The sequence below is a fragment of the Nomascus leucogenys genome, chromosome 6, assembly GCF_006542625.1.
Source record: "Nomascus leucogenys isolate Asia chromosome 6, Asia_NLE_v1, whole genome shotgun sequence".
Classification (NCBI taxonomy): Eukaryota; Metazoa; Chordata; class Mammalia; order Primates; family Hylobatidae; genus Nomascus; species Nomascus leucogenys.
In genome coordinates, this window is record NC_044386.1 from 88,271,057 (window position 1) to 88,296,931 (window position 25,875).

The following is a 25,875-nucleotide window of genomic DNA, read 5'->3' on the forward strand; positions in this document are numbered from 1 at the left end:
AAACAGTAAGTGTGGGTTTAGACATATACTAGAAGGAATATAGGGAAAATCCAAGGTGGGAACAGGGAAAGAGTAGGCAAACACTTTGCTTCACTGAAAAACAAAGTGAAACAGATTAAAACAAGATAATGGCACTTGACATGACTGGTCTTCAAAGATGATGCCACCTAGTATTAGTAAGTTACTATACTATTGATGGATATGCAAACTGGTACATTTATTTTGACATAGTGGTTTCACGATCAGGAATTTATTGTTTAGAATTACTTGCATGATACAGACAAAAGAACAGATGAGACCACCTGTTATTCATTTCACCTGGACTTAAATAATGGAGTCAAGGCACTTAGAGATGAGGAGTTTCTTCTCGAGATTGAAAATTGTGCTGGAAGTTGTCACTGTAGCTGGATTAGTATTATTAGCTCTTTTTAAGATTCTGTAAAAATTCTGTAAGATTCCCAGCGATCTTTTTAAGATTCTATGAAAATTCCCTGTCTTTTGATTTCAGTTGAACTCAAATATGCATTTATTGAGCACCTGGTGAATGCACACGACTTTGGCTGGGTTTTAGGAGGTTGTGATGCAGGGATAACTTAGATTGGATTCCTTCCCTCAAAGACCTTGGTCTAGAGAAGCCTGGCTTGTAAAAACATAAGATACAGAATTTAATGAAATAATGGCTACAATACAGCATTATGGAAATATGCGATAGGGAAGATATGATACATTCTAACTGGAGGGAGGGGAGATTCCCAGCAGATGTGGCATTTGAGCCTTGAAACAGAATTTTGACAGCTCTAGGGGAAGAGGGTGGGGGAAAGCGGGGAAGGATTCTTTAGGTTGGAAGAACATGTGTTGCTATTTATTAAGTCTTTATTGAGCACCAGCAAGGTGTTGTGTAAAATAGCATAAAAACAACTATAAAGGGGAGATAAAATACATCCCTGAAAAAAAGTCATATAACGGTAAATGATACTGTTTGATTAGTTATCAGAACAGTCTACAGAATCCAGAGGTGAAGCAGAAATGCAGGTTACTTTTCTCTAGGTAGTGAATTAGCCACTTCAAAAATATTTCAGTGAAGTCAGTAAAGGAAAACACGAGGCATAATAAGACATTTCTACCACTGGCCCTCCTTTCTTCACTAGATTTTGTAAAAAGTTACTATTTCTATTTTTAATTACATGAGTAATCTTGCTTCAAAAAATCCAAGGGGTAAGAAAAAGCAAAAAGCAAAATTCTCCCTTCAAAATCTCCTGTTCTCCTCTAATCTCATTTCTAACTCTTTCTGGAAGCACTATTATCAGCTTACTGTGTTTCCTTCCAGAATGATTTCAGGTGAATTCATGGAAATGTGTAACTGGTGTAATTTTGCATAAGTGGATATATGTGTTTTTCTGAACTTTTTTACTCAACACCATATTTTAGAGACTTTTATATGTTAGCACATAGACCATGGAGTACAGAGTTACAACATTTTTTTAAAAAAACTGCAATTCCACAATTAGGATATACCTTGGCTAGTTCACCATTTCCTTTTTAATGGTTAACAAGATGAAAACTGCTAAGGTCTTATTGGGGTTTTTATAACCAAACAAGGGAAAAACGACTCCAACTCTGGGCCTAACAGACAGACATCCTACTTGAACCTCTCACTTGCAGTTCCTCCATTCAATCCCCAAACTGCAGTGTGTTTCACAAATCCAGTCTCCTAAATGAAGGGAAAGCCGGAAACCCTTGAAGAACTCAGTAATAATACAATGAGATAAGTATGTGCTGTGATTCTTAACTCCTAGCCTTCTCCAAGGGGGCCAGTGATCATCTATGGATAAATCTGCACTGAAAAAAAAGGAAAATCGCAGTATGCCACAGTAGTTCACTGGTTAGAGTGGGGTTTACAGGGGTGAGGTAATTAAAGGAATTTTAACCCAAGTCCACCTTACAGTAAGTTCAATGGAACCCTAAACCCTTCCAGTGGTTTTTCCCCAATTCCTGAGTGTACATTTAAAGGACATAAGGCAGAATCTTCACATTGGTTTCCTAACCTTTAGAACAAGGGTGGGCATGATAGAAAAGACTATGAAGAATCCACAGAACTTTATTACAGTCTCCCACCCCCAATCAAAATAGTAATGCACAAGTTGTAACAATCCCTTGCTGACTAGCTATAGTGTCACCCTCAAACATCTGAATCAAATATCTGAATTTACACTTACCTTCCAGCTTGACTAGTAATGAAAACAGATGGACCTGGAAGAATGACTGACAATTATAAACTCAATCAAGTAGTGTACCCAACTGCAGGTGCCTTTCCAAGTGTGGTCTTTTTCAAGGAACAAATCAACAGAGACCCTTGTAGGTAGCTATTGCTTAGGCAAATGCTTTCTCCTCCTCCCTCTAATAACAAGCATTTATTGTCTTACAGTTTCTGTGAGTCATGAATCTAAGCATGGCTCAGCTGGGTGCCTCCATCTCTGGGTTTCTCAGGTGGCTGCAATCAAGATGTCAGCCAGGCTGTGGTCAACTCCAGGCTCACCTGGGGAGGATCTATTACCAAGTTCACTCACCTGATTGCTGTCAGGCCTCAGGTCCTTACTAGCTGTTGCCTGGAGACATCGGTTCCTCAACGCGTGTCCGGAATTGGTGGGTTCTTGGTCTGACTTCAAGAATGAAGCCGTGGATCCTCGCGGTGAGTGTCACAGTTCTTAAAGGCAGCGTGTCCGGAGTTTGTTCCTTCTGATGTTCGAATGTGTTCGGAGTTTCTTCCTTCTAGTGGGTTCGTGGTCTAGCTGGACCAGGAGTGAAGGTGTAGACCTTCGTGGTGAGTGTTACAGCTCTTAAGGTGGCCTGTCTGGAGTTGTTCATTCCTCCCAGTGGGTTCGTGGTCTCACTGGGTTCAGGAGTGAAGCTGTAGACCTTTGCAGTGTTACGGCTCATAAAGGCAGTGTGGACCTAAAGAGTGAACAGCAGCAAAAAATTCATTGGAAAGACAGAAAGAACAAAGCTTCCACTGCGTGGAAGGAGACCCCAGCGGGTTTCTACTGCCAAATGGGGCAGCCTGCTTTTATTCCCTTATCTGACCCCACCCACATCCTGCTGATTGGTCCATTTTACAGAGAGCTGATTAGTCTGTTTTACAGAGAGCTGATCGGTCCGTTTTGACACAGTGCTGATTGGTGCATTTACAATCCCCGAGCTAGACACAAAAGTTCTCCAAGCCTCCACTAGATTAGCTAGATACAGGGTGCTGATTGGTGCATTTACAAACCTTGAGCTAGACACAGAGTGACAATTGGTGCATTCACAATCCCTTAGCTAGACATAAAGGTTCTCCAAGTCCCCACCAGATTAACTAGATAGAGTGCAGACTGGTGCATTCGCAAACTCTGAGCTAGACACAGGGTGCTGATTGGTGTGTTTACAAAGCTTGCGCTAGATACAGAGTGCTGATTGGAGTATTTACAATCCCTTAGCTAGACATAAAGGTTCTCCAAGTCCCCACCAGACTCAGGAGCCCAGCTGGCTTCACCCAGTGGATCCCACACCGGGGCACAGGTGGAGCTCCCTGCCAGTCCTACACTCTGCGCCCGCACTTCTCAGCCCTTGGGCGGTGGCTGGGACTGGGCGCCGTGGAGCAGGGAGCAGTGCTCATCGGAGAGGCTCAGGCATGGCGGGCTGCAGGTCTGGAGCCCTGCTCTGCGGGGAGGCAGCTAAGGCCTGGCGAGAAATCGAACACAGCAGCTGCTGGCCCAGGTGCTAAGCCCCTCACTTCCCCGGGCTGGCGGGGACTGCTGGCCGCTCCGAGTGCCGGGCCCGCGGAGCCCACGCCCACCCGGAACTTGCACTGGCCTGCAAGTGCTGCACGCAGTCCCAGTTTCCGCAGGCGCCTCTCCCTCCACACCTCCTCGCAAGCTGAGGGAGCCAGCTCCAGCCTTGGCCAGCCCAGAAAGGGGCTCCCACAGTGCAGCAGCGGGCTGAAGGGCTCCTCAAGCGTGGCCAGAGTGGGCGCCAAGGCTGAGGAGGCACTGAGAGCGAGCGAGGGCTGTGAGGGCTGCCAGCACTCTGTCACCTCTCAAACATGTGGGTCCCTCTGTACAGCAGCTCACAACATGGCAGCTGGCTTCCTTTGCAGTGAGTAAGAGAGTGACGGGGGTGCCCAAGATGAAAGCTGTAGCCTTTTTATGTACTAATCACCTAGGTGATGTGCCATCACTTTTGTTATATTCTATTCATCAGAATCAAGTCACTAAGTCAGCCCATACTCAAGCTAATATTTACTCAGTACTTATCATATGCCAGATCCATGCACTTGGCTTCTTTCTGGCCTAAGCCCAGGCCTGTCTGAGTGCAGAGGCCCTCGCTCAGCATTTCTGGGCTCCATTGGTGAGCTGTCTGCCTGACTTGTCCACTCAAGTAGCTGAGTCAACTATAGCTGCGCAGCTGCTTTGGCCCTGTGCTAGATGCACAGTGTGTCTGAAAAGTGTGCAGTTTTCCCTGAACTCTCCTCTGGAAAGGAGACACGAGCAATCTCTGCAACCCCCAAAACCGGCCAGGAGGTTTTCTCTGCACACTGCAGCCCCCTCTTCTGTTCCCAAAAATGTAATTCTGTGTCAGGAAAATGGACCTTACATCATTCTGAATCCAACCCCAATCTATGGTTCATGCTTTCCTGTCCTTGAGTTTCCTTGGCTTTTGATATTCACAGCCTGGCATTTTCACTAAAAACACAAACAAACGCGAACAAAACTTTTCACATAAGCAGCAGCTCTTACAAAAGTTCTTTGTCTTTCAACCCTACCATGATGAAAAAAGGCAAAAATGAACAAACAAAATTCCAGTATCTCACTTAACTTCCAGGTTCAAGATTGTTATTATCCTTCCATGAGGCAAGTACATTAAGATGATCACTGATGTCTTTATGCAGGAAAAATGGTAATGGGGCAAGGAAGCCCAGGGAAGGTGGGACTTCAGCTAGTATCTTAAAATATGATCCACTACAACATTGGCATTTCTCCAAATGAGGTATACTTTATGGGCATCATTTTAATGGGCTGTCAGATATTTTAACCAACAAATATAACCTACCTATTTTAGTCTCGTTAGGGTGCTATAACAAAAATACCATAGACTGGGTGACTTAAACAATTTATTTTCCACAGTTGTAGGTTGGGAAGTCCAAGATGAATGTATGGGCAGATTCAGTGTCTGGTGGAGGTTTGCTTCCTGGGTCACAGACGGCCATCTTTGCTGTATCCTCACATGGGGTGCGAGTGAGGGAACTCTCTGGGGTCTCTGTCATAAGGGCACCAACCTCGTTCATGACGGCTACACCTCCACGACCTAATCACCTCCCAAAGACTCCATCTCTTATTCATCACACAGGGGTTAGGACTTCAACATATGATATTTTGGGGGACACTCCAGAAAAAAATGAAAAGAATTTTGGGGGTCCATAAACATTTAGCCCATAATATTACCATTCTCTTGTATTTTGTTTTTATATTATACATAACACATTATGATTATTTTAGGACATAAAGTTGTCTCCCTCCGAATTTATTTATTTTATTATCATTATTATTTTAGATGGAGTCTTGCTCTGTCGACCAGGATGGAGTGTAGTGGTACGATCTTGGCTTACTGCAACCTCCACCTCCTGGGTTCACCTCCTGCTTCAGCCTCCCAAGTAGCTGGGATTACAGGCACCTGCCACCATGCCCAACTAATTGTTGTATTTTTAGTAGAGATGGGACTTCACCATGTTGGCCAGGCTGGTCTCGAACTCCTGACCTCAAGTGATCCACCCGCCTCAGCCTCCCAAAGTGCTGGGATTACAGGCATGAGCCACCACTCCTGGCCCCCCTGAATTTGTCATATAATTTATGTCACAGTATTTATATAATGTTAATGCTTTTGTTACATATTCCAAGGGCATATGTACATATGAACATACACAATACTGTATGTTCACTACACCCTTTCTATGTTTAGAAATAAATATTGTATTATAATTACATACAGTATTCAGTACAGTAACATGCTGTACAAATGTCTAGCCTAGGAGCAATAGGTTATCCCATATAGCCTAGGTGTGAAGTAGGCTATACCATCTAGGTTTGTGTAAGTACACTCTATGATGTTCCCACAATGACTTATTTCTCAGAATGTGTCCCCATCATGAAGCAACACGTGGTTGTAGTTACAACTGTTTGATTCTAGGATGCTGCTATATTTGGATTAAGCATTGGTGAAGCACATTAAAGACTTCTGCACCTTAAAAAAGTTGTCTGTACTAGCTATCAGCACTTCATCACCTATTACTTTTTCCTGAACTCATTGTGTTCTGACTTCTGCCCAAGCCACTCCACTGAAACTGCTTCTGCTAAGAATCTTGCTGCTAAATCTAAGTCCTTCTACTGTTTGCTCAGAAGCACTTAAGAGTCTTGAATTCCCCCTCTTCCATGACGCTTCTGTGCTTTCCTGGTTTTCCTCTCCCTACTTTTGGTCCCCTTTACAGGTCTAACCTCCCCTCTATAGTCTCCCATGTGTCCTAAGGATCTGTCCTAGGCCCAATGATCTTCTCCCTCTAAAGACTCTCCTTGGGCAGTCGCAGACATCCCCACTTTTAGATGCTGATGCCTGAATGCTCCATCTCTATCTCAACTCTCTTTGGGGGTCCCACATCCATCTGCTGGACAAGCCTCTCCAGTAGGAGGTTCCAAACCCATCTCAATATAGCAGTGTTGAAAATGAAACTCTTCTTCCACTACCACAAGTACCCTCTGTTCCCATCTCAGTAAATGGCACTGCTACATATCCAGATGCTTAAGCCAGAAGTTTTGGCATTGCCTCCTTCTCCTTCCTTTCCCACATTTAATCAATTCCCTAATCTTCTTGATGCCAGCTCTAAAGGTCTCTTAGATCTGTCCCCGTGTCCCGTGTCCTCTGCCACCATGAATCCAGGCCCCTATCATTCCATCCCTGGATTACTGAAGCAGCCTCCTCACTTGGCTCCTGGCCTCTAGTCTTGCTTCCCTCCAGTCCATTCTTCACGCTACATGAAGAGTGAGCTTTCTGGAATACAAATCTAATCACAACCGTTCCCAGCTCAAAACCTGGCAGTACTCTAGTACTGATGCCTCAGACTAAAATCCAAGCCCCTTGCTTCCTGAGGCAAAGATGAGTGTATGTGAATTTTTAAAAATAACCATACAGAAAAACAGATTATTTGGGATGTGCAGTTCTGTGAATTTTTATTTTTATTTATTTATTTATTTTTGAGGTGGAGTCTTGCTCTGTCGCCCAGGCTGGAGTGCAGTGGCACGATCTCGGCTCACTGCAACCTCTGCTTCCCGGGTTCAAGCGATTCTCCTGCCTCAGTCTCCCCAAGTAGCTCGGACTACAGCCGTGTGCCACCACCCACGCCTGGCTAATTTTGTATTTTTAGTAGCTACGAAGTTTCACTGTGTTGGTCAGGCTGGTCTCGAACTCCTGATCTCAGGTGGTCCGCCCACTTCGGCCTCCCAAAGTGCTGGGATTACAGGCGTGAGCCACCGCGCCCGGCCTTCTGTGAATTTTAACACATGTATAGATTCTTGTGGCCACCGCCATCTATCAGTCCCCAAAACAACCTCACGCTATCCTTTCATAGTCGTACTCTCTCCCTCATCCCTACCCCTATCTTTTTAAGAAGGCCAAAGAAATGTAAGGTGATCTTTTGAAAAACAAAAACACCTAAGCCCCTTACAGTGTTTTTAATGCCCTTGCCTACCTCTCCTCCCTCTCCTCCAACAACTGTCCTCCCAGCCCCCGCAATGCAACTCGCCGGAACTATGCTCAGTTCTGGGGGCGCTCCAAGCTGTGCTCCACTTAGCCAAGCTCCCCACCCGCTTCCGGGGGTGGGTTTCCACTGTGCACCACAGTACCTAGGGCTTCCCCCACTACAGCCCCCTTTCACACTGTGGTAATTGCCAGGTTATCTGCCTCTCCCATTACAGCCCCTTCCTCACAGGGACCGCGTTTAAACCACGGCGGCATCCCTACCTCGCAGGATGGGCCGAGCCCCGCCTGCCCCGAGGCAGCACGGCGCACGCAGTAACCGGGCGTCGAGGCGCTCCCAGCCCGCGCCTGGCGCGGACCTGAGAAGGCGGAACGAGCATGCGCACTAGGAAGGGGCGGGGCGGGGCGCGCACGATCCCCCGCCCCCTGCACGTGGTCCCAGGAGGGGGCGGGCCTTAGCAGCTCGCTCTCCCCTCCCCCACGCCGCTGCAATTGTGCGCCGGGGACAACCGTTGCGGCGTGTCCCAGGGCCTAAGGCAGGACGGTCCTCCGCTGACACCTTCCCTTTCGGCCCTAAGGTTCCCAGCCTGGTGGCCCCAGGACGTTCCGGTCGCATGGCAGAGTGCTACGGACGACACCTATGAAGCCCTTAGTCCTTCTAGTTGCGGTGTTGCTATGGCCTTCGTCCGTTCCGGCTTATCCAAGTGAGTGACTGGCCTGAGGAGGCAGCGGACCGGGGACACCCTGGGGGAACCTCCCGAGCTCCGCGACCTTGAAGCCTGGCCCTTCCTTCTCCCTGGTCCTACATGCCTCCCTCCCCCACTGTTCAGGGTCCTGGCCTCGACGCCGAGGGGTGTCCCTCTCCTCTCCTGGCCAGGGAACGCAGCAACTCAGGCGGCGCGGCCCAGATGAGACGGGAAGCGCCTGCGGGCCGTGAGCGCGGGTGGAACCCCCTCACCTCACCGGAGGCCTGCCTCTGCCCATCCCATCCTTCCCCAGCCATTGAGCGCGTGACCGTGCAGGGGTCGGGTGACAGCTGCTGGCCAGCTAGGAATGATTTTTACATTTTCTTTTTTTTTTTTAATTATTATACTTTAAGTTCTAGGGTACATGTGCACAGCGTGCAGGTTTGTTACATATGTATCCATGTGCCATATTGGTGTGCTGCACCCAATATTTACATTAGGTATATCTCCTAATGCTCTCCCTCCCCCCTCCCCCCACCCCACGACAGGCCCCAGTGTGTGATGTTCTATTTTTACATTTTCAAACGTAAATATGAAATGAACTCTTTCATGACGTGTGGAAAAGCATGACGCTCACATTTCATTGTTCGTGAATAAAGTTTTATTGGAACACATCCACGCTCATTGCTTTATGTATTGCCCATGGCTGCTTTCCCGCGTTAGAACAACGGGGTTAAGTGGTTGCCACACAGTTTGGCCTGCAAAGACTGAAGTATTTACTGTCTGGCCCTGTACAGGAGAAGGTTGACCCGTACGGTAAAATTTGGAGAGCGTGTGGATTGTGGGTCGCGGTGTGGGACACTCACCTGAGGATGCGCTCCCAGAGAGCATGCTTGCGCACACGGCATTCAAAGCCTTAGTTAAGCAGGATTATAACTTAAGACTTGCCAAGGAGCAATTTTTGTCCCTCCCCGAAAGCTGAAAACCAATAAGGTCAAATTCAGGGGTGCAAAGACTTTACTATATTAACAATATCATGTGGGCACCTTGAGGCACTTAGTATTTAAGTCAGGTAGGTGAGGCTTCCCCATTTAGTCCAACTGTAGTTCATTGTGGCATTTAGTAATGTTGGAGTTTGGTTTCACTTAAATCAATAAATACAATTTAACAGGTGTGAAAAAAGCACTATCGTGCATGCTGATTATGCAAATGTATATTTCAGAATTGCTAAACGATCCTATTTAAAAATCAGATTTAAAAACTGAAAATACAACACAATCTAAATTATGAATAGTAATGGGAAAAGTTCTAGATGAAGTTCTAGGTAACTAAAGTTAGCTCTTTAAATACTAGCACTTATGATTTGTAGCTGTTTTTAATAAAAAGTTTTGTAAAATTTTTCTTCCTTGACATAAAGGACCAGAACATAATGAAGATGCTACTATCTTTTCTTGATGTCTGATGATCATTATTACTAACACCAGTTATTGCATTTTGGTAGTTGTAGATCAGTAAGTCACAAGTGACTAACATATATGGAGACTTTAATTGAAGTGACTTTAACACTGTCACACAGTACACTCTGGGACTGCTGGGTAGGAGTCCCTGGACACCCACTTAGTGCAGTCTCTTGCCTAGCACCATAGTTTTCCCCTCCCCTCCCCTTCCCCTTCCCCTTCCCTCCCCCCCCCTTTTTTTTTCCTGAGACAGGGTCTCACTCTCTAGCCCAGACTAGAGTGCAGTGGCCGGATCTCTGCTCACCGCAACTTCCGCCTCCCAGGCTCAAGGGATTCTCCCACCTCAGCCTCTTGAGTAGCTGGGATTGCAGGCGCACGCCACTACCGCCTGGCTAATTTTTGTATTTCTAGTAGAGACGGGGTTTCACCATGTTGGCCAGGCTGGTCTCGAGCTCCTGACCTCAAATGATCCATCCGCCTCGGCCTCGCAAAATGCTGGGATTACAGGCTTGAGCCACTGTGCCCAGCCAGGCTGTTGTCTTTCTTAGCACCCTATTGCCTAATCTTTCTTGGGAAGAAAGAAAAGGTTGTAGGAAATGAAAAGACACTTCCCAGAAAAAAGGAGTGATTTTGTGTTGAATATATAGATGTTATAAGACAGAAGGAAACTATATACAGGTTGTAATCATAGAAGATGTCTTGGAATATGTAATTACCTTTCTTCTACAGAAGTGGATTAAGGAATATATAGAGCAGGCAGTGGTACATGGCTGCTTTCTCTGTATCTGTCTCTCTACTTTTTCTCTAATTTTAATTTTGTTTTTAAAATAAGTATACCAAAATGAGTATATCATTGAGCGTGATGTAAATCAGCTATGCATTCTTTTATATGGCCACTATTCAAACAATTGTTGGTGAGATGCAAAAGATAAGGTACATAGGTTTTTATAATGAAAAGTGCAGCTTTGACACATTTTTTCTAGACTACTAGACAGTTTTGAGGTTATATTACACAAACATCACGGGTGTATTAAGTAACTGCATTTACTGAAAACCTCAGTACTTCTTGTATCTGCCTATACCTTTCTAACAGGCCCAATCCAAGCTTAACTAGTATTTGTTTAATCTAAATTCAGTTAGACGTAAATGCAGCTTGGGTATACAGAAGTCGGCACTCCTTTACATACACACACACACACATCCTGATGGTGCTGGAGAAACAACGTTTTACTATATAAAATTTTTATACGTTCAGTTTCCTCTACCTGATTTTTCCATAGTTTTAAATACTTTCCCATTTTAAAATTTTTAAGTGGGAAGGTATTTAACATATTCCCTCTTTAATGTATTTACACTGTGCAACTTACTTTACTTCTTAATGAGAATTCTTTTTGCTTTAAAAAAAAAATGCACAGGCCGGGCGTGGTGTCTTACACCTGTAATCCCAGCACTTTGGGAGGCTGAGGCAGGCAGATCACCTGAGCCCAGAAATTCAAGACCAGCCTGGGCAACATGGCGAAACCCTGTCTTTACAAAAAATACAAAAATTAGCCAGATGTGGTGGGGTGGGCCTGTAGTCCCAGCTATTCGGGAGGCTGAGGTAGGAGGATCACCTAAGCCCAGGAGGTAGAGGTTGCAGTGAGCTGAGATGGCGCCACTGCATTCCAGCCTGGCTGACAGAGCGTGACCTTGTCTCAAAAAAAAAAAAAGCACAGTAACTTCTAAAGTAATATTAACATAATAGTTACATATTTAAATAATATCAACTACTATTAAAATTATATAATTGGCCTTTTAAAATTTTAAGTCATCAAATATTCATGGGCTGGGAGTGCAAACTAATTAAAATTAAAGTGTGTTAATATTAATTTAATATTAATATATGTTAATTTTTAAATGATTCAAACTTTGCATAATATTTTAAGTATAAATAAAATTAAAATATTAATTTTGGGGTGTCTCCCAAATAAATTATTTCCTCTAGATCATCTCTTGGTATAGACTAGGAAAAATAGGGTTAGTCTAGGATTACAAAAGCTCTTATTTCTAGATTGGTGTTATAAGAAGGCTCAATGTATCAGTCTTTGGCTTCTGTCATTGTCTTTAGGAAGGATTTTGTCCTAATGAACCACACCAGGTAAGGGAAACAATAAGGCAGCAACCCGCAACAATTGTTTGAATCTATCACCAAATAAATTAAAAGGAAAAGAATATTTCTTTTATTTCAAATACATTCTAAAGTTCACTGAGTTCTGGTGCTGCAGGTTCACTTAGTTAGTGCCCAAGGCTACAGCATTTAAAAGGTCTCTCAAACCTGTGAATAAACTGTCATGACACACTTTGTTAATGTTTGAGATAATGAGGAGCATGTCATCTAATAGGCAAGTGTCAAGAGAGTAGTCTGTGGGGGAGTAGCAGGAAGTTTCATTAGCCTGTCCATTGATGTTTTATGTGGAAAAAAGTCCTGTCTTTCTGTTCTTTTGATCGTATTATCCCTTAAATGGATATACTTTAATCTCTTGATAATATATGTGAAATTAAACTTAAGCAACATTTTTTATCTCCAAATAAAATACTAGTTATTTGAAAAGAAAATATTTTCTTTTTTTTTTAGTATCACTATATATTTGAATCATTTTAAAAACACACAATTTATTTAACCTAAGTATAGTTTTTTCTGAGCCTCAAATATTCATACCTTGACCATTTGGAGCCATTGTAAGCTATCTTCTCTTGTTCTTTTGATATGATCCCATATATTTTTAAAGACTTCTTGTTTTCTGATGTTAACCGATTGTTCGAAGCCCACTTTGTGTCTTTCCCACTCTGTGTCTTTCTCACTCTGAATGGAATTAACTGTCTTTCCAAGGGGATGGAGAACATGGTATGAGAGACCAAAGTGCCTGCGATACATACTAGACTACTGCAGTGGGGAAATATTGTTATTTTTGTCATTTTAGTGAACAGAACTAAAAGAGAGAGATTTGAAGTAATGAGTTTATTTTGGTTCCAATTATAACTTTACTCATAGGATGCATCTTGATTTTTAACTCTTTATCCACACTAGAATTGTAACATAATTTAATGAGGCTATTGTGGTTGTCCATTGTGGCATAAAAGACTGCTCCCCAAACTTATCATTTTTCATAATTCTATGGGTTCACTAGACTCAGCTGGGCAGCTCTGCTTCATATGGTATAGCTGAGGTCACTCATGCAGCTGCATTCAGCTGGAAGTTCAAATGGATAGGAACATCCCAGATGGCCTCTCATCCTCCAGGGTCTTTACATGACTTCTCATCTTTTCAGTACTCTAGCCCAAGTTTCTTTACACCATGGCAGCTTGCTTCCAAGAAGGAGATTTATAAGCCCCAACATGGATGCTCTTAGTAAGCCTACACTGTATCAGACTTGCTAATGTCCTATAGGCCAAGACAAGTCACATGGGGCAAGCCCATATCCAATGTCAGAAGACACTACCCAAGAACATGAATAGCAGGAAGTGTAAAGCCATAAAGTTACATTTCTTTAACTGGAACACTTGATTAATATGAACATAATTACTTGTTTATTTACCTGTCAGCAAAAATTAAGATTTGCATAATAATAAATTATAGGAAAATTGCTAGATGAATAAGAAGATTTAATATTTCCTTTTATGACCATTCCTCGAGTACACCTCAATAATTAAGCACAATTATTACTACTTTGAGTTGGAAATACAGTACTCCAGCTCAGTTCGTTTTAAAATTTTAACCGTCATAAAAGTTCACTTTAATTTGAAGGTGTTGGATGTTTTAACTGGTAGTTCTTGCATTATGACAGCTTTCAGTTATTCTTACTTTAGTACTTAACTGCTGGAGAATAAGGGAAGTTTATTCTTTATGAGTCCACTTCATGGCATGTATAGAACATATAAGCAATTTGTTCTCCAAAGTTATGGACATTCAGCCAGAATGTGTGGACCATCTATAAGTGATGGATGCTTGGGTATATGTTTAAGTTTTATATACATGAGTTCTTTATGGATAAAGCCACTCTGTTTTCACTATCGTTGTAATAAAAATCCTAGTTATATTCAAATCTTTAACAAAATGAGCATCCATAATTCTTGGTTAAATTTTGGGTGCAATCAGCAGTTGCCATATCAAGGTTACTGGCCAAGGGCAAAGTAGAAATGTATGTGTATCTACACAATGAAATATTATTTGGCCATAAAAATGAATGAAATACTGACACATGCTACAACATGGATGATCTTGAAGACATTACGCTAAGTATAAGAGGCCACTCACAAAAGGACACATATCGTGTGAGTCCATTTATATGAAATGTCTAGCATAGGCAAATGCGTAGGTACAGAAAGTAGATTAGTGGTTGTCCAGGGGCTGGGGGATAGGGGATATGAGAAATGGGTTTTACTGTGGGATGACAAAACTGTTTTAAACTTAGATTGTGGTGGTGATTGCACCACTCTGTGGACATACTGAAAACCATTGAATTGCATACTTTAAGATAAATAAAAGGTAAATTATGGAGGTATTTTAATATTAAGGTTGTGATTTACTTACATTAAAATTATGTCAATGCAGCGTTACTTTAGAGATTGATAAAATTCAATGAAAGGTAATTAGTAGGACATAAATTTATGTGATCTAAACTTATATTAGGCTATTTAGTAAGGGGCAGTTACAAGAAGTATGGGGGCTCTCTGAGAAATGGAGCTATTTCACCATGATGTTTATGATGTTATTTTATATAAACTTCACACTTAGAAATTTAGAACGACATAGTAAGCTGTGTCTTTTATTATAAAAAAAACTGCTTACTTTGCCTAAAATAAAAGAACATTCTTATTACTCGTTTAAAATTTTCTCTCTAATAATTACTGGACAATTAGCCAGAAACTGCTCCCCACACAATAATTTTTAGACTAGCAGATTTATTTTTAAACATAACATGAAGTCTAGTTTTCTTCCTCTGTATTCTTCTGTAGAAATGTTTTACCTGTGATTATTTTAAGATAAATTACTAGAGGTGCAATTAATTTACATACCTTCCAGCATTCTGTTCATTCATGCAGTTATTCATACTTTTTGACTGTCTAGTATGGTTCTAGGCAGTGGGTAAAACAGTATATAACGAACAAATTAGATGTGTCCCAGCTCTCAAAGAGCTTACTAAGTGTAACAGTTAACAAACATTAAACAAACAAATACAGTTAGAACTCTATAAATTCTATAAAGAAAAGATCAGTATGCTAGAGAGAGACTAAAGAAGGATCTAGGGATCAAAAGGGGAGTAAAGATGGAACTTATTTTTTTTTCTTTACTCTAAAAAAAAAAAAAAACAGGATCCATGTGTAGAACGTGCAGTTTGTTACATAGGTATATGTGTGCCATGGTGGTTTGCTGCATCTATTGGCCCATCCTCTTAAGTTCCCTCCCCTCACCCCCCACCCACCAACAGGCCGTGGTGTGTGTTCTCCAGGGCCTGGGGGATAGGGTATATGGGAAATGGGTTTTATTGTTCCTCTCTCTGGGTAGGATGGAACTTATTTTACTAAGGAAGTAACACATACACATGCCAATCCTAGGTTTTATCATTTAAAAATATTTGCCTACTTGACTGGCAAAACAAAAATTGTTTTTAATTTGCATATCTTTTATGAACAATGAGTTTTAGCAAGTTTTCTTGCAAATTGGCTTTTACGTTATTCTCTTCCTTCTTTAATTGGTCATTCTATGAAAAGGAAATATATTTCACATGTATTATTTATTGAATGAAGTTTTAAATTTTATTTATCTATTATTTTATTTTATTTTTTTGAAATGGAGTTTCACTCTTGTCCCCTAGGCTGGAGTGCAATGGGGCAACCTTGGCTTACTGCAACCTCCGCCTCCTGGGTTCAGGCAATTCTCCTGCCTCAGCCTCGAGAGTAGCTGGGACTACAGGCGCGTGTCACCATGCCCAGTTAATTTTTGTATTTTTAGTAGAGACGGGGTTTCACCATGTTGGCCAGACTGGTCTCGAACTCCTGACCTTAGGTGACCCACCCGCTCCCATCTCCCAAAGTGCTGAGATTACAGTCATGGGCCACCAAGCCCAGCCTGAAGTTTTATATTTCATTGCTCATTTTAAATCATGATTTTATTATTTTCCTCATAATAAACTCAAAAGTAATTAACTTGCCTTTTATTTCTGTGTGAACAGGATTAATTTTTTTGTAAGTCATTGATTGTCAGTTACTCGTACTTTGTAGTAAGAAAATACTGTATTTGGATTATTTTCAATATTACTAGATACATCTTAATATGTGAAAGGGATGCATTTTGGTTCATTTGATGATAGAACAAAATTTGGTCATATTTAAGTTAATTTAATTTTAATATTTACATGTAGTTTAAAATATTTCGGTCCAGTTGACAGCACAGTTTTGGATACTGTATTTATTTATTTGATTTTATTTAATGTTCACGTGTATTTTAAAACAGAGTAGTATCCCTGCAGAATAATTTTATCACAACACTAATACAGCTTTGCCAGCATCCTTGTGCCATTTCTTTATGACAACATTGTGTAGTTGTTACAAGCACCTGCTTTGAAGTAAGGCAGCCTATGTTCAAATCTCATCCTTACTTATAAGTTGAATATAATCTTAAGCAAATTGCTTATCCTTTCTAAGTCTCTTCCTTTTCTTCTTTGACAAAGTACTTCTCACAGTCAAAGCCCTGGGTATCGTGCCTGGCACATAGTGATCATTCAGTCAGTGGAAGCTGTTAGGATCTTTTTAATCATTATCTTCCATTTCCCCTTTGGATTTCCTAACACTTTTGTTCCTACAGTTATTTAGTACCGTTTTGTTTACTTTCCCATCATTTCTGTTGTGTGACAGTTCTTCCTGTACTATTTCAAGAAGTGCAGGCAACCTCAGGCTCACCTTCAGTCCCCATATCTGAGATTCCAGCAAAATCTCAAGCCTGCTTAGCAGTTAGCCATCCTGCTTATAAGAGGAAATGGAGAGCAGCATCATGGTTTCCCAAGCTGGAGATTCTTACCTGGGCCAGAGCCATGTTCTAGGACATTGCCATGTTTGCTTTAATCACTTACTGGTAAAAATAGATGGGATATTATAAAGTATACCAGTGTAGACTATGAATATCCAAGTATAATAACACAACTTCTAGCAGGATTGTCTGTTCCTTGTAAGAATTTGAATTTTGTACAGCTTTCTAGCACCTCCTGAAGAATGGAGAAAAACAGGTTTTCACAGTGGCCACGGCCATCTGTAGGGACAGTTGAGGCTCCACTATCTTTTACTACCTTGACTACAAACATTTTTTATAAAGATCAAATTGATTTGCAAGAGCAGACCTGATTAGTAGAACTGAGAAGGTCAACATGAAATAGGGAGATGTTTTAGGGGACAAAAGCAGGAGGTAGAAGGTGTGTGGAGAGAGGATGGATTTAACAACAGAAAAATATGGAGCCAAGGGTACATGAAGAACAGAGGAAAATCGAGGTAGGAGGTAGGGCACTCTGTTGCTAGGCAGCCAAGAACAGGCTTTTGGGTGTTGCCTGAGTAACAATAGAAGGGGATAATAAATATTTCACTTTGTTAAGGAATCAGCTAGTAGTATCTCCTTTTCCTGTCCTTTGGCACTCTAACTCACCTAATATCCACCCGGGTATCTTATTTACTACCTTGAGAAGAGGCAAGCTAAATGGTTGAAAAGCAAGTGTTCAGCAGCCTATAATCTAATGGCAATGTCTTTTTAAAAGCGTCGAAACCTTTGTTGGTTTTACATTTTAGATTTGCTTATTATAGTTGCTCAGAATTAAAATCTTTTTCAGATTTTAAAAATTTTATTATGGAAAAATTTAAATATGTACACAAGTACAAAGAATTACGTAATCTCCACATATTTATAATAGCTTCAGTTATTATTATTATTATTAGCATTTCAGTAGTTTTTGGGGAACGGGTGGTTTTTGGTTACATGGGTAAGTTCTTTAGTGGTGATTTCTAGCTTTAGTTATTATTAATTCATGATTAATCCTATTTTATTGATAGCTCTATTTTATTGATAGCTCCACATTCCTTTTCCTCTCACTTCCCTGGACACTCTCCCCAATTTCTTGGGCTTGGATTATGTAGAAGCAAATTCTAGACATCCTATAACTTTATCAGCAAATACTTCAGCATGAAGCACTAAAATATAAGGACTTTACAAAACACAAAACAATGTAATTTTTTACTTATAAAAATAATTCCTTAATATTATCAAATATCTGGTTAGTGTTTCTGATTGTCTTTCTCTTTTTCCAGTTTGATAGAGTCAGAATTCAAGTAAGATTTATACATGTAACTTATTGATATACCTGTTAATTATCTCTTAATCTATAGTTCTTCCTCCATCTCTGTTTTTTCCCTTGCAATTTAATTGTTGAAGAAACTGGGTCATACATCCTTTAGTTTCTCACAGTCTAGGTTTTGCTGATTACACCCCCATGGTGTAGTTTATTATCTCCCTTATTGTCCTATATATTTTCTGTATATTGTTAGTTATATCTAGGGAGACCTACTGGATTCAGATTTGGCTTTTTTTTTTTGCAAGACTACTTCATAGGTGGTGTTGTGTTCTTCCATCAAGAAACACATAACGTCAGATTTTGTACCTTTTTAGATATACATAGCCATAGAAAATTATTGCAAAATTATCATATTTTAATTATAAATGGCTTCTTTAATCATTAGCTGAAATAGTTTATAAATTGAAACCTTTCTTCCTTTTGAGCTATTTTTCCATATGCAATTGGGTCTATTTCTGTATTTTCTGTTCTGCTCCCTTCATCTGTTCATGGCCAATGCTATACTATTTTTCATAATAGAGGCTTTATAATATATTTAAATATTTGATTTTAATATCTGATAGGGCTAGGCTTTGTTTTCCTGGCTGTTCTTATTTGTTCTTCCAAATAAACTTTATAATAAATTTTTCTAACTCCAGAAAAAAATTAATGACATTTTTAGAAACATATTAAATATGTAAATTAAAAGAGAGGATATGACATCTAAGCATCTTTATGATGCTGAATCTTTTCATCTGAGAACATGGTATAGCTTTCTATTTGTTGATATTTATGTCTTTCAAAAGATTTTATTATATTCCTGTGTTAGTTTACTGTAGCTCCTATAACAAATTACCACAAACTTGATGGTTTAAAACAGCAAAAATTTATTCTCACAGTTCTAGAGGCCAGAAGTCTGGAATCCATTTCCCTGAGCCAAAATCAAGGCATAGGCTGGGCTATGCTCCCTCTGGAAGCTCAAGGGAAAAATATGCTCCTTGCGTCTTCTAGTTTCTGGTGGCTGCTTACGTTCCTTGACTTGTGGCCACATCAGTCTAATCTCTGCCTCTTCCTCCACATTACCTCTTCCTCTTCTGGGTGTGTGTCAAATCTCTCTGTGTCTATCTCTTATAAGAACATTTGTGATTGGATTCAGAGTCCACCCAGGTAATCCAGAATAATTGCCCCATGTCAAGAAACTTAATTTAACCACATCTGCAAAGACCCTTCTTTCTTAAGGTAATATTTACAGGTTCTAGGGTGATATCTTTGAATATTCATTATTTAGCCTACTATGACTCTTCATATTGATTTTGGCATGTTTTTAATATTTTATGATTATGTATATATGTAATCCCAGGCTGGAGTACAGTGGAAAGATCATGGCTCAATAATGCAGCCTCAACCTCCCTAGGCTCAAGCAATCCTTTCACCTCAGCCTTCTCACTAGCTGGGAATACAAGTATGTGCCACCATGCCCAGCTAATTCTTGTACTTTTATAGAGTTGGGGTTTCACCATGTTTCCCAGGCTGGTCTCGAACCCCTGGGCTCAAGCCATCCACCCGCCTCTGCCTCTCAAAGTGCTGGGATTACAGGTGTGAATCACTGCACACAGCCAATATTTTGTTTCATTTTTTCAGTTATGTAAACAACATCTTATTTCTTATATCTTCTAAGCAGTTTGTATTTATATATTCATTTTGGTATATTGATTTTTATGACTTGCTATTTATGAAATTCTCTTACTAATTGTAGTAGCTTTTCAATGGATTCTTTTGTGTTGTCTGTATTTATAATTCTATCATTGGTATGTAAGCATAGTTTTACCTCTTTCTTTCCAATTCTCATGTCTCCAATTATTTTCCCTCGTCTAATTGCGTTGACTAGTATCTCCAACATGATGTTAAATATTAACAGTAATGAAGATATTAGGTATTCTTATCTTGTTCCTGTCTTTAGCGGAAAAGCTTCTACTGTTTCCCACTAAATAAGATACAAAGTATAATTTAATGTTCTTTTTAGGGAACATGTTTTTCTATATAATTTTAAGGGAAATTTATATTTAAAATGAGAAATGTAATCAGTTACCTTTATAAAGAATAATATCTTATTAGTGCTCTGTAGCTTTGAAAGTGTTTTAAAATATCTAATTTATTTGGTTCAGTGAGATAAAAAGGCAAGTGTAGTATCTTAGCTTTATAGTTAAGTGAATATCCAGATAAGTTAAATAACATGCTGCTATAAATTGGTAGAGCTAGGACCAGGATCAAATATTTTATTTTCACTGCACAAGGCATATTCATTTTACTTAATTATTTTCCTTCATGAAGACTCTGATTCAGGACAATGCATTTTATAAGTATGAGTTTACATAAATAAGTTATTTTCCTTTTTAAAATGTGATTTTTATACAATTTTTGTTTGCCATTAAAAAATAAAGGAGAAAAAATACTTGAAACTTAAAAAAAATGTGACTTATAATGGTTTACTATATTAAATGATTGGGGTGTGTGTGTGTGTGTGTGTGCGTGTGTGTTTAGGGAGTAAAATATTATAGTTAAAGTCTAAAGTCTCCTCTACTGACCAGATTGAGTCCCACTGCCTCTCCTCAGAGGGAGGCAACTACCCATATGAGTTTAGTATGTTATCATTACAGTCCATTAAAAAAATCTGTAGTTCACAGACAAAATATATGATACTATGTGAGTGATTTTAAAAAAGTATTATAAGGATGGCATCAAACTCTACTTTATGTTCTATGCTTTCTTTTTCACTTGTCGTCGTCATATGGATCTTAGGAGTATACAAGGTTTTTCTAAGCATTACATAAAATGCAGAATTTACTTTTAGAATCAAGACCTCCAGACGGGTGGTATCTTTCCAGTAACCACATTGCCTCACTAAACTGTTCTCATTAAGAATTTTTTAATAATCAGCTGTGGAAATCTAGTGTAATTTCATTGATCAGCGTCTGTTTTTGAGGTGAAATGGGTTAATATAAATTATATCTGTTTTCTCATTGGGCATAAATGCAGAACTTCCACCTCAAGCAGCCACCCCCTGATTTCACAGTTTTAGGGGGTTCATTTTGTTTGGGGCTCTTTTCTGATGGCTGTTCTGTTCAAAACCAATCTATTCTGGCCACTGTTAAAGGTTTATACTCTCTGTGAATAAAATAGGAATATGCTAGCAGTACGAAAGAGATTTTGTAGAACTGTTAATGCTATTACAAATGATGCTTCTAGTAAATAAAGCTGGCCTCCTTAAAACTCAAAAAAAAAAAAGAATTTTCTAAAATTTAGAAATATGCCTTCAATTTTGATTAAACGTCTATCTGGTCTTTCTAAGTTGTAACAGAATAAAGAAGAGAGGAGAAACATGTAAATACAAGGCAGTTTTTGAGTATTTTGTGCTTATCAAAAAGCTAAATAAAAGTGCCTCCTGAACAGAAACTTTATTACTTTATTTAGCCTGCAGGGGGATGGTTCAGGTAGGAGTAATGCATTAGTGTTTGGTAAAAAGTGATTTACTTTCCTGAATTAAATCAATTTGTATACTTGAAAACAGCAAACCTTAAAATTGCACGTAGTAAAAAACCATAGCACTTAAAATTAAAATACCCTGGTTCAGGAGTAGTTGAACAGAATTCCAGAATATCTTAACATCTTACTATCTTTTCTGTTCTCTACATTGGAAATGAGAGGCTTTACTGCTCAGATGCTGCAAAATAGGAGCGTAAATTTAACTACCTTTTTTTTGGCTTATCAAAATATTTTATTTTAGGAGACCCCCCCAAAAAAAGATCCTCCACATTAGATGCCCCAACAATACCCTTGGGTTTTTTTTTTTGGTCTTTTCTGTATTATTTTTTTTAAATCAACTGAAAACAATTTGATGCTTAAAATAAAACTACTCCGATTCAGGAGTAGTTGAACAGAATTCCAGAATATCTTAATATCTTATTATCTTTTCTGTTCTCCACGTTGGAAATGAGAGGCTTTACTGCTCAGATGCTGCAAAATAGGAGTATAAATAGAACTACCTTTTTTTTTTGTTGCTTATCAAAATATTTTATTTTAGGAGACCCCTCAAAAAAAGACTCTCCACATTAGATAGACGCCCCAACAATACCCTTGGGCTTTTTTTGTCTTTTCTGTACTTTTTCTAAGTCAACTAAAACAATTTGATGCTTAAAATAAAAGACAGGAAATATTTCCTGACTAGACTTTAGTCAAGAATATATATATATATTTTTGATCCGGGGGCAGGTGAGGAGAAGGAAGGTGCTGCCAGTGGTTCATGAAGTAGAACTACCATTTTGTTGTTAAGAGTGAAATGTTGATGATTTAGACCAGGAATTCACAAACTTTTTCTGTAAAGGGTAATATAGTATTTTCAGCTTTGCAAGCCATGTGGTCTCTTACAATTACTCTAGTGTTGCAGGCAAAAGCACCTGTAGATAATACATAAACAAATAGGCAAGACTCATTAGGTTCCAATAAAACATTACTTACTAAAACAGTTGAGTGGATATGAGTCACAGACTATAGTTAGATCTTTGTTGGGTTGAAGGCAGTAGTATACTGGTAAATATTTAAAACTGGCTTTTGGGAGAGAGGAGGAAACTCTGATTTGTAGCATTTGCTCATTTACATGGCATAGATACTCCAACCATGGTTGATTTCAAGCTACCAAGTTGACATCACTGAGCAGGAAGGTAGAGATGCACAGTAGCACACCATTATATTGCATTTTCATCATACAGATACACTAGATGTAAATAACCTCACGAGCATAGAAAATAGTAAAATAATTAGAAAGTTATAAGTTTGGGATATTTATTACCTTTGCTTTTAATATAATTTGTTTGATTGTAAATATGTAGATAAGTTAATGTTTAAATAATGTCTGTGTTTAACATCTGGCTCACAAAATTCATAAAAATTTAACAATGGGCTCTAGTGAACCACTATAAGCCTACTCCAGCACGCCACTGTGTTAGAGGACATAATCAAGAATTTTGGTTTAATAAGTTGCCTGTTGAATCATAAGTTATATGGGAGAATAAAAGCAAAAATATAGAGAGAATGGTGTTAATATGCAACTTTTGCACTAATCTTGCTCAACTGTTTTAATAAGAACCTGAAGAAATAATTTTGTTTATTTAAGTAAAAGTTGACTGTGTCAAAGGTGCTTTGCATATTGGTTCTTTATTTCAATTTTTAAGTGATAGCATATGAAATAAATTTTGGTCAGTAGATTCTGTCAATGTGTCATATATAATAATAAATGTTACTTATTATTTATTTGATTTTTTTCCCTTAAGGCATAACTATGACACCTGATGAAGAACAAAACTTGAATCATTATATACAAGTTTTAGAGAACCTAGTACGAAGTGTTCCCCCTAGGGAGCCAGGTCGTGAGAAAAAATCTAACTCTCCAAAACATGTTTATTCTATAGCATCAAAGGGATCAAAATTTAAGGAGCTAGTTACACATGGAGACGCTTCAACTGAGAATGATGTTTTAACCAATCCTATCAATGAAGAAACTACAACTTTCCCTACAGGAGGCTTCACACCGGAAATAGGAAAGAAAAAACACACGGAAAGTACCCCATTCTGGTCGATCAAACCAAACAATGTTTCCATTGTTTTGCATGCAGAGGAACCTTATATTGAAAATGAAGAGCCAGAGCCAGAGCCAGCTGCAAGACAAACTGAGGCACCAAGAATGTTGCCAGTTGTTACTGAATCATCTACAAGTCCATATGTTACCTCATACAAGTCACCTGTCACCACTTTAGATAAGAGCACTGGCATTGAGATCTCTACAGAATCAGAAGATGTTCCTCAGCTCTCAGGTGAAACTGCGATAGAAAAACCCGAAGAACTAACATCTGGAAAGCACCCAGAGAGTTGGAATAATGATGACATTTTGAAAAAAATTTTAGCTATTAATTCACAAGTGCAACAGGCACTTCTTAGTGACACCAGCAACCCAGCATATAGAGAAGATATTGAAGCCTCTAAAGATCACCTAAAACGAAGCCTTGCTCTAGCAGCAGCAGCAGAACATAAATTAAAAACAATGTATAAGTCCCAGTTATTGCCACTAGGACCAACAAGTAATAAAATTGATGACATTGAAACTGTTATTAACATGCTGTGTAATTCTAGATCTAAACTCTATGAATATTTAGATATTAAATGTGTTCCACCAGAGATGAGAGAAAAAGCTGCTACAGTATTCAATACATTAAAAAATATGTGTAGATCAAGGAGAGTCACAGCCTTATTAAAAGTTTATTAAACAATAATATAAAAATTTTAAACCTACTTGATATTCCATGACAAAGTTGATTTAAGCAAACTGCATTTTTTCACAGGAGAAATAAGCATATTCGTAATTTCAAAAGTTGTGTAAAAATATTTTCTATTGTAGTTCAAATGTGCCAACATCTTTATGTGTCGTGTTATGAACAATTTTTATATGCACTAAAAACCTAATTTAAAATAAAATTTTGGTTCAGGAGTTTGTAGTTTTTTCTCATTAATTTTAAATGTTGTGAAGATCTTTACAATGTTTAAGCTTTGATTTTACTTGAATAGATTAGTTAAATTCATTCATTTTATGAGTTAAGAGACTGTGTGCTCTCTATAGCTAGTTTTAAATAAAATAATTGTATATACATAAAGTGTAAATTTTGGGGGCATATGGTCTTTATTAGTCTTTCAGATAATCTGAGTTTTCTGTCTTTTTTTCTTTTTTTTTTTTGAGACAGAGTCTCACTCTGTCACGCAGGGTCGAGTGCAGTGGTGCAATCTTGGCTCACTGCAACCTCTGCCTCCCAGGTTCAAGTGATTCTCCTGCCTCAGCCTCCTGAGTAGCTGGGATTACAGGCACCCATGACCACGCTCGGCTAATTTTTATATTTTTAGTAGAGACGGGGTTTCACCATGTTGGCCAGGCTGGTCTCAAACTCCTGACCTCAGGCAATCCACCCTCCTTGGGCTCCCAAAGTACTGGGATTACAGGTTTGAGCCAGTGTGCCCAGCGAGTTTTCTGCCTTAATAGCATAACTTGGAGCTTGTATCTGCAGTGTTATTTGGATATAGGCGTGCCTCCTTTAAAATGTAGATACTATATTAAGATACATCTCTATTCTTTTGTCATTAAGTACTTTTGGAGTATCAATGAGGGACTGTAACCTGGATATGTAATGAAGTCATTCTCATTTCCTTTCTTTGTGTACATACACATTGAAGATTTTTGAATCTTTTGTCAGAGAGTATGACTGACACCATTAAGGTTAACTGTGTAATATTTTAATAATGGCTCAGGTAATTCTGTTTATGATTTGACCAGTATTATATTCAAATACATTTATTTATTTGTTCATCAAGGCATTCATTAATAGTTTGATAAAGATTTATTGACCTTTTACTATGTGCAGGACACAATAGATACTAGGCTTTGGGGATACAAAAATAAGACCTACTTTCTTTTCCCTTTGAGATTATATTATAGCGAGAAAGATAGACACTAAACAAATAATTTCAAAAATTTTTAAATTTCAGTTGTGACAAGTTGTTATG

The 25,875-nt window shown here is 39.2% G+C and overlaps 2 protein-coding genes across 2 annotated transcripts in view; both read left to right on the forward strand.

The window, feature by feature from the left end:
* The first annotated feature begins 8,282 nt into the window (after window positions 1–8,282).
* On the forward strand, window positions 8,283–24,809 carry SPESP1 (sperm equatorial segment protein 1). Its single transcript, XM_003267151.3, has 2 exons — window positions 8,283–8,483; window positions 23,601–24,809. Exons 1-2 carry the CDS (start codon window positions 8,420–8,422, stop codon window positions 24,587–24,589), a joined length of 1,053 nt encoding a protein of 350 aa, XP_003267199.2. The 5' UTR covers window positions 8,283–8,419; the 3' UTR covers window positions 24,590–24,809.
* NOX5 (NADPH oxidase 5) overlaps window positions 8,297–25,875 on the forward strand; it is a 123,309-nt gene continuing 105,730 nt past the window's right edge. Inside the window, exon 1 of the mRNA XM_030814654.1 lies at window positions 8,297–8,483. Within this exon, the coding sequence (XP_030670514.1) occupies window positions 8,455–8,483 (29 nt within the window). The 5' untranslated portion in view covers window positions 8,297–8,454. The remainder of the gene's footprint in view (window positions 8,484–25,875) is intronic.

Bases quoted from the DNA above. Each gene is read 5' to 3' on its own strand.
- SPESP1 (XM_003267151.3), top strand. From the start codon at position 8,420: ATGAAGCCCTTAGTCCTTCTAGTTGCGGTGTTGCTATGGCCTTCGTCC. The intron at 8,484-23,600 runs GTGAGTGACTGG...TTTTCCCTTAAG, and splicing joins GTCCGTTCCGGCTTATCCAA to GCATAACTATGACACCTGAT.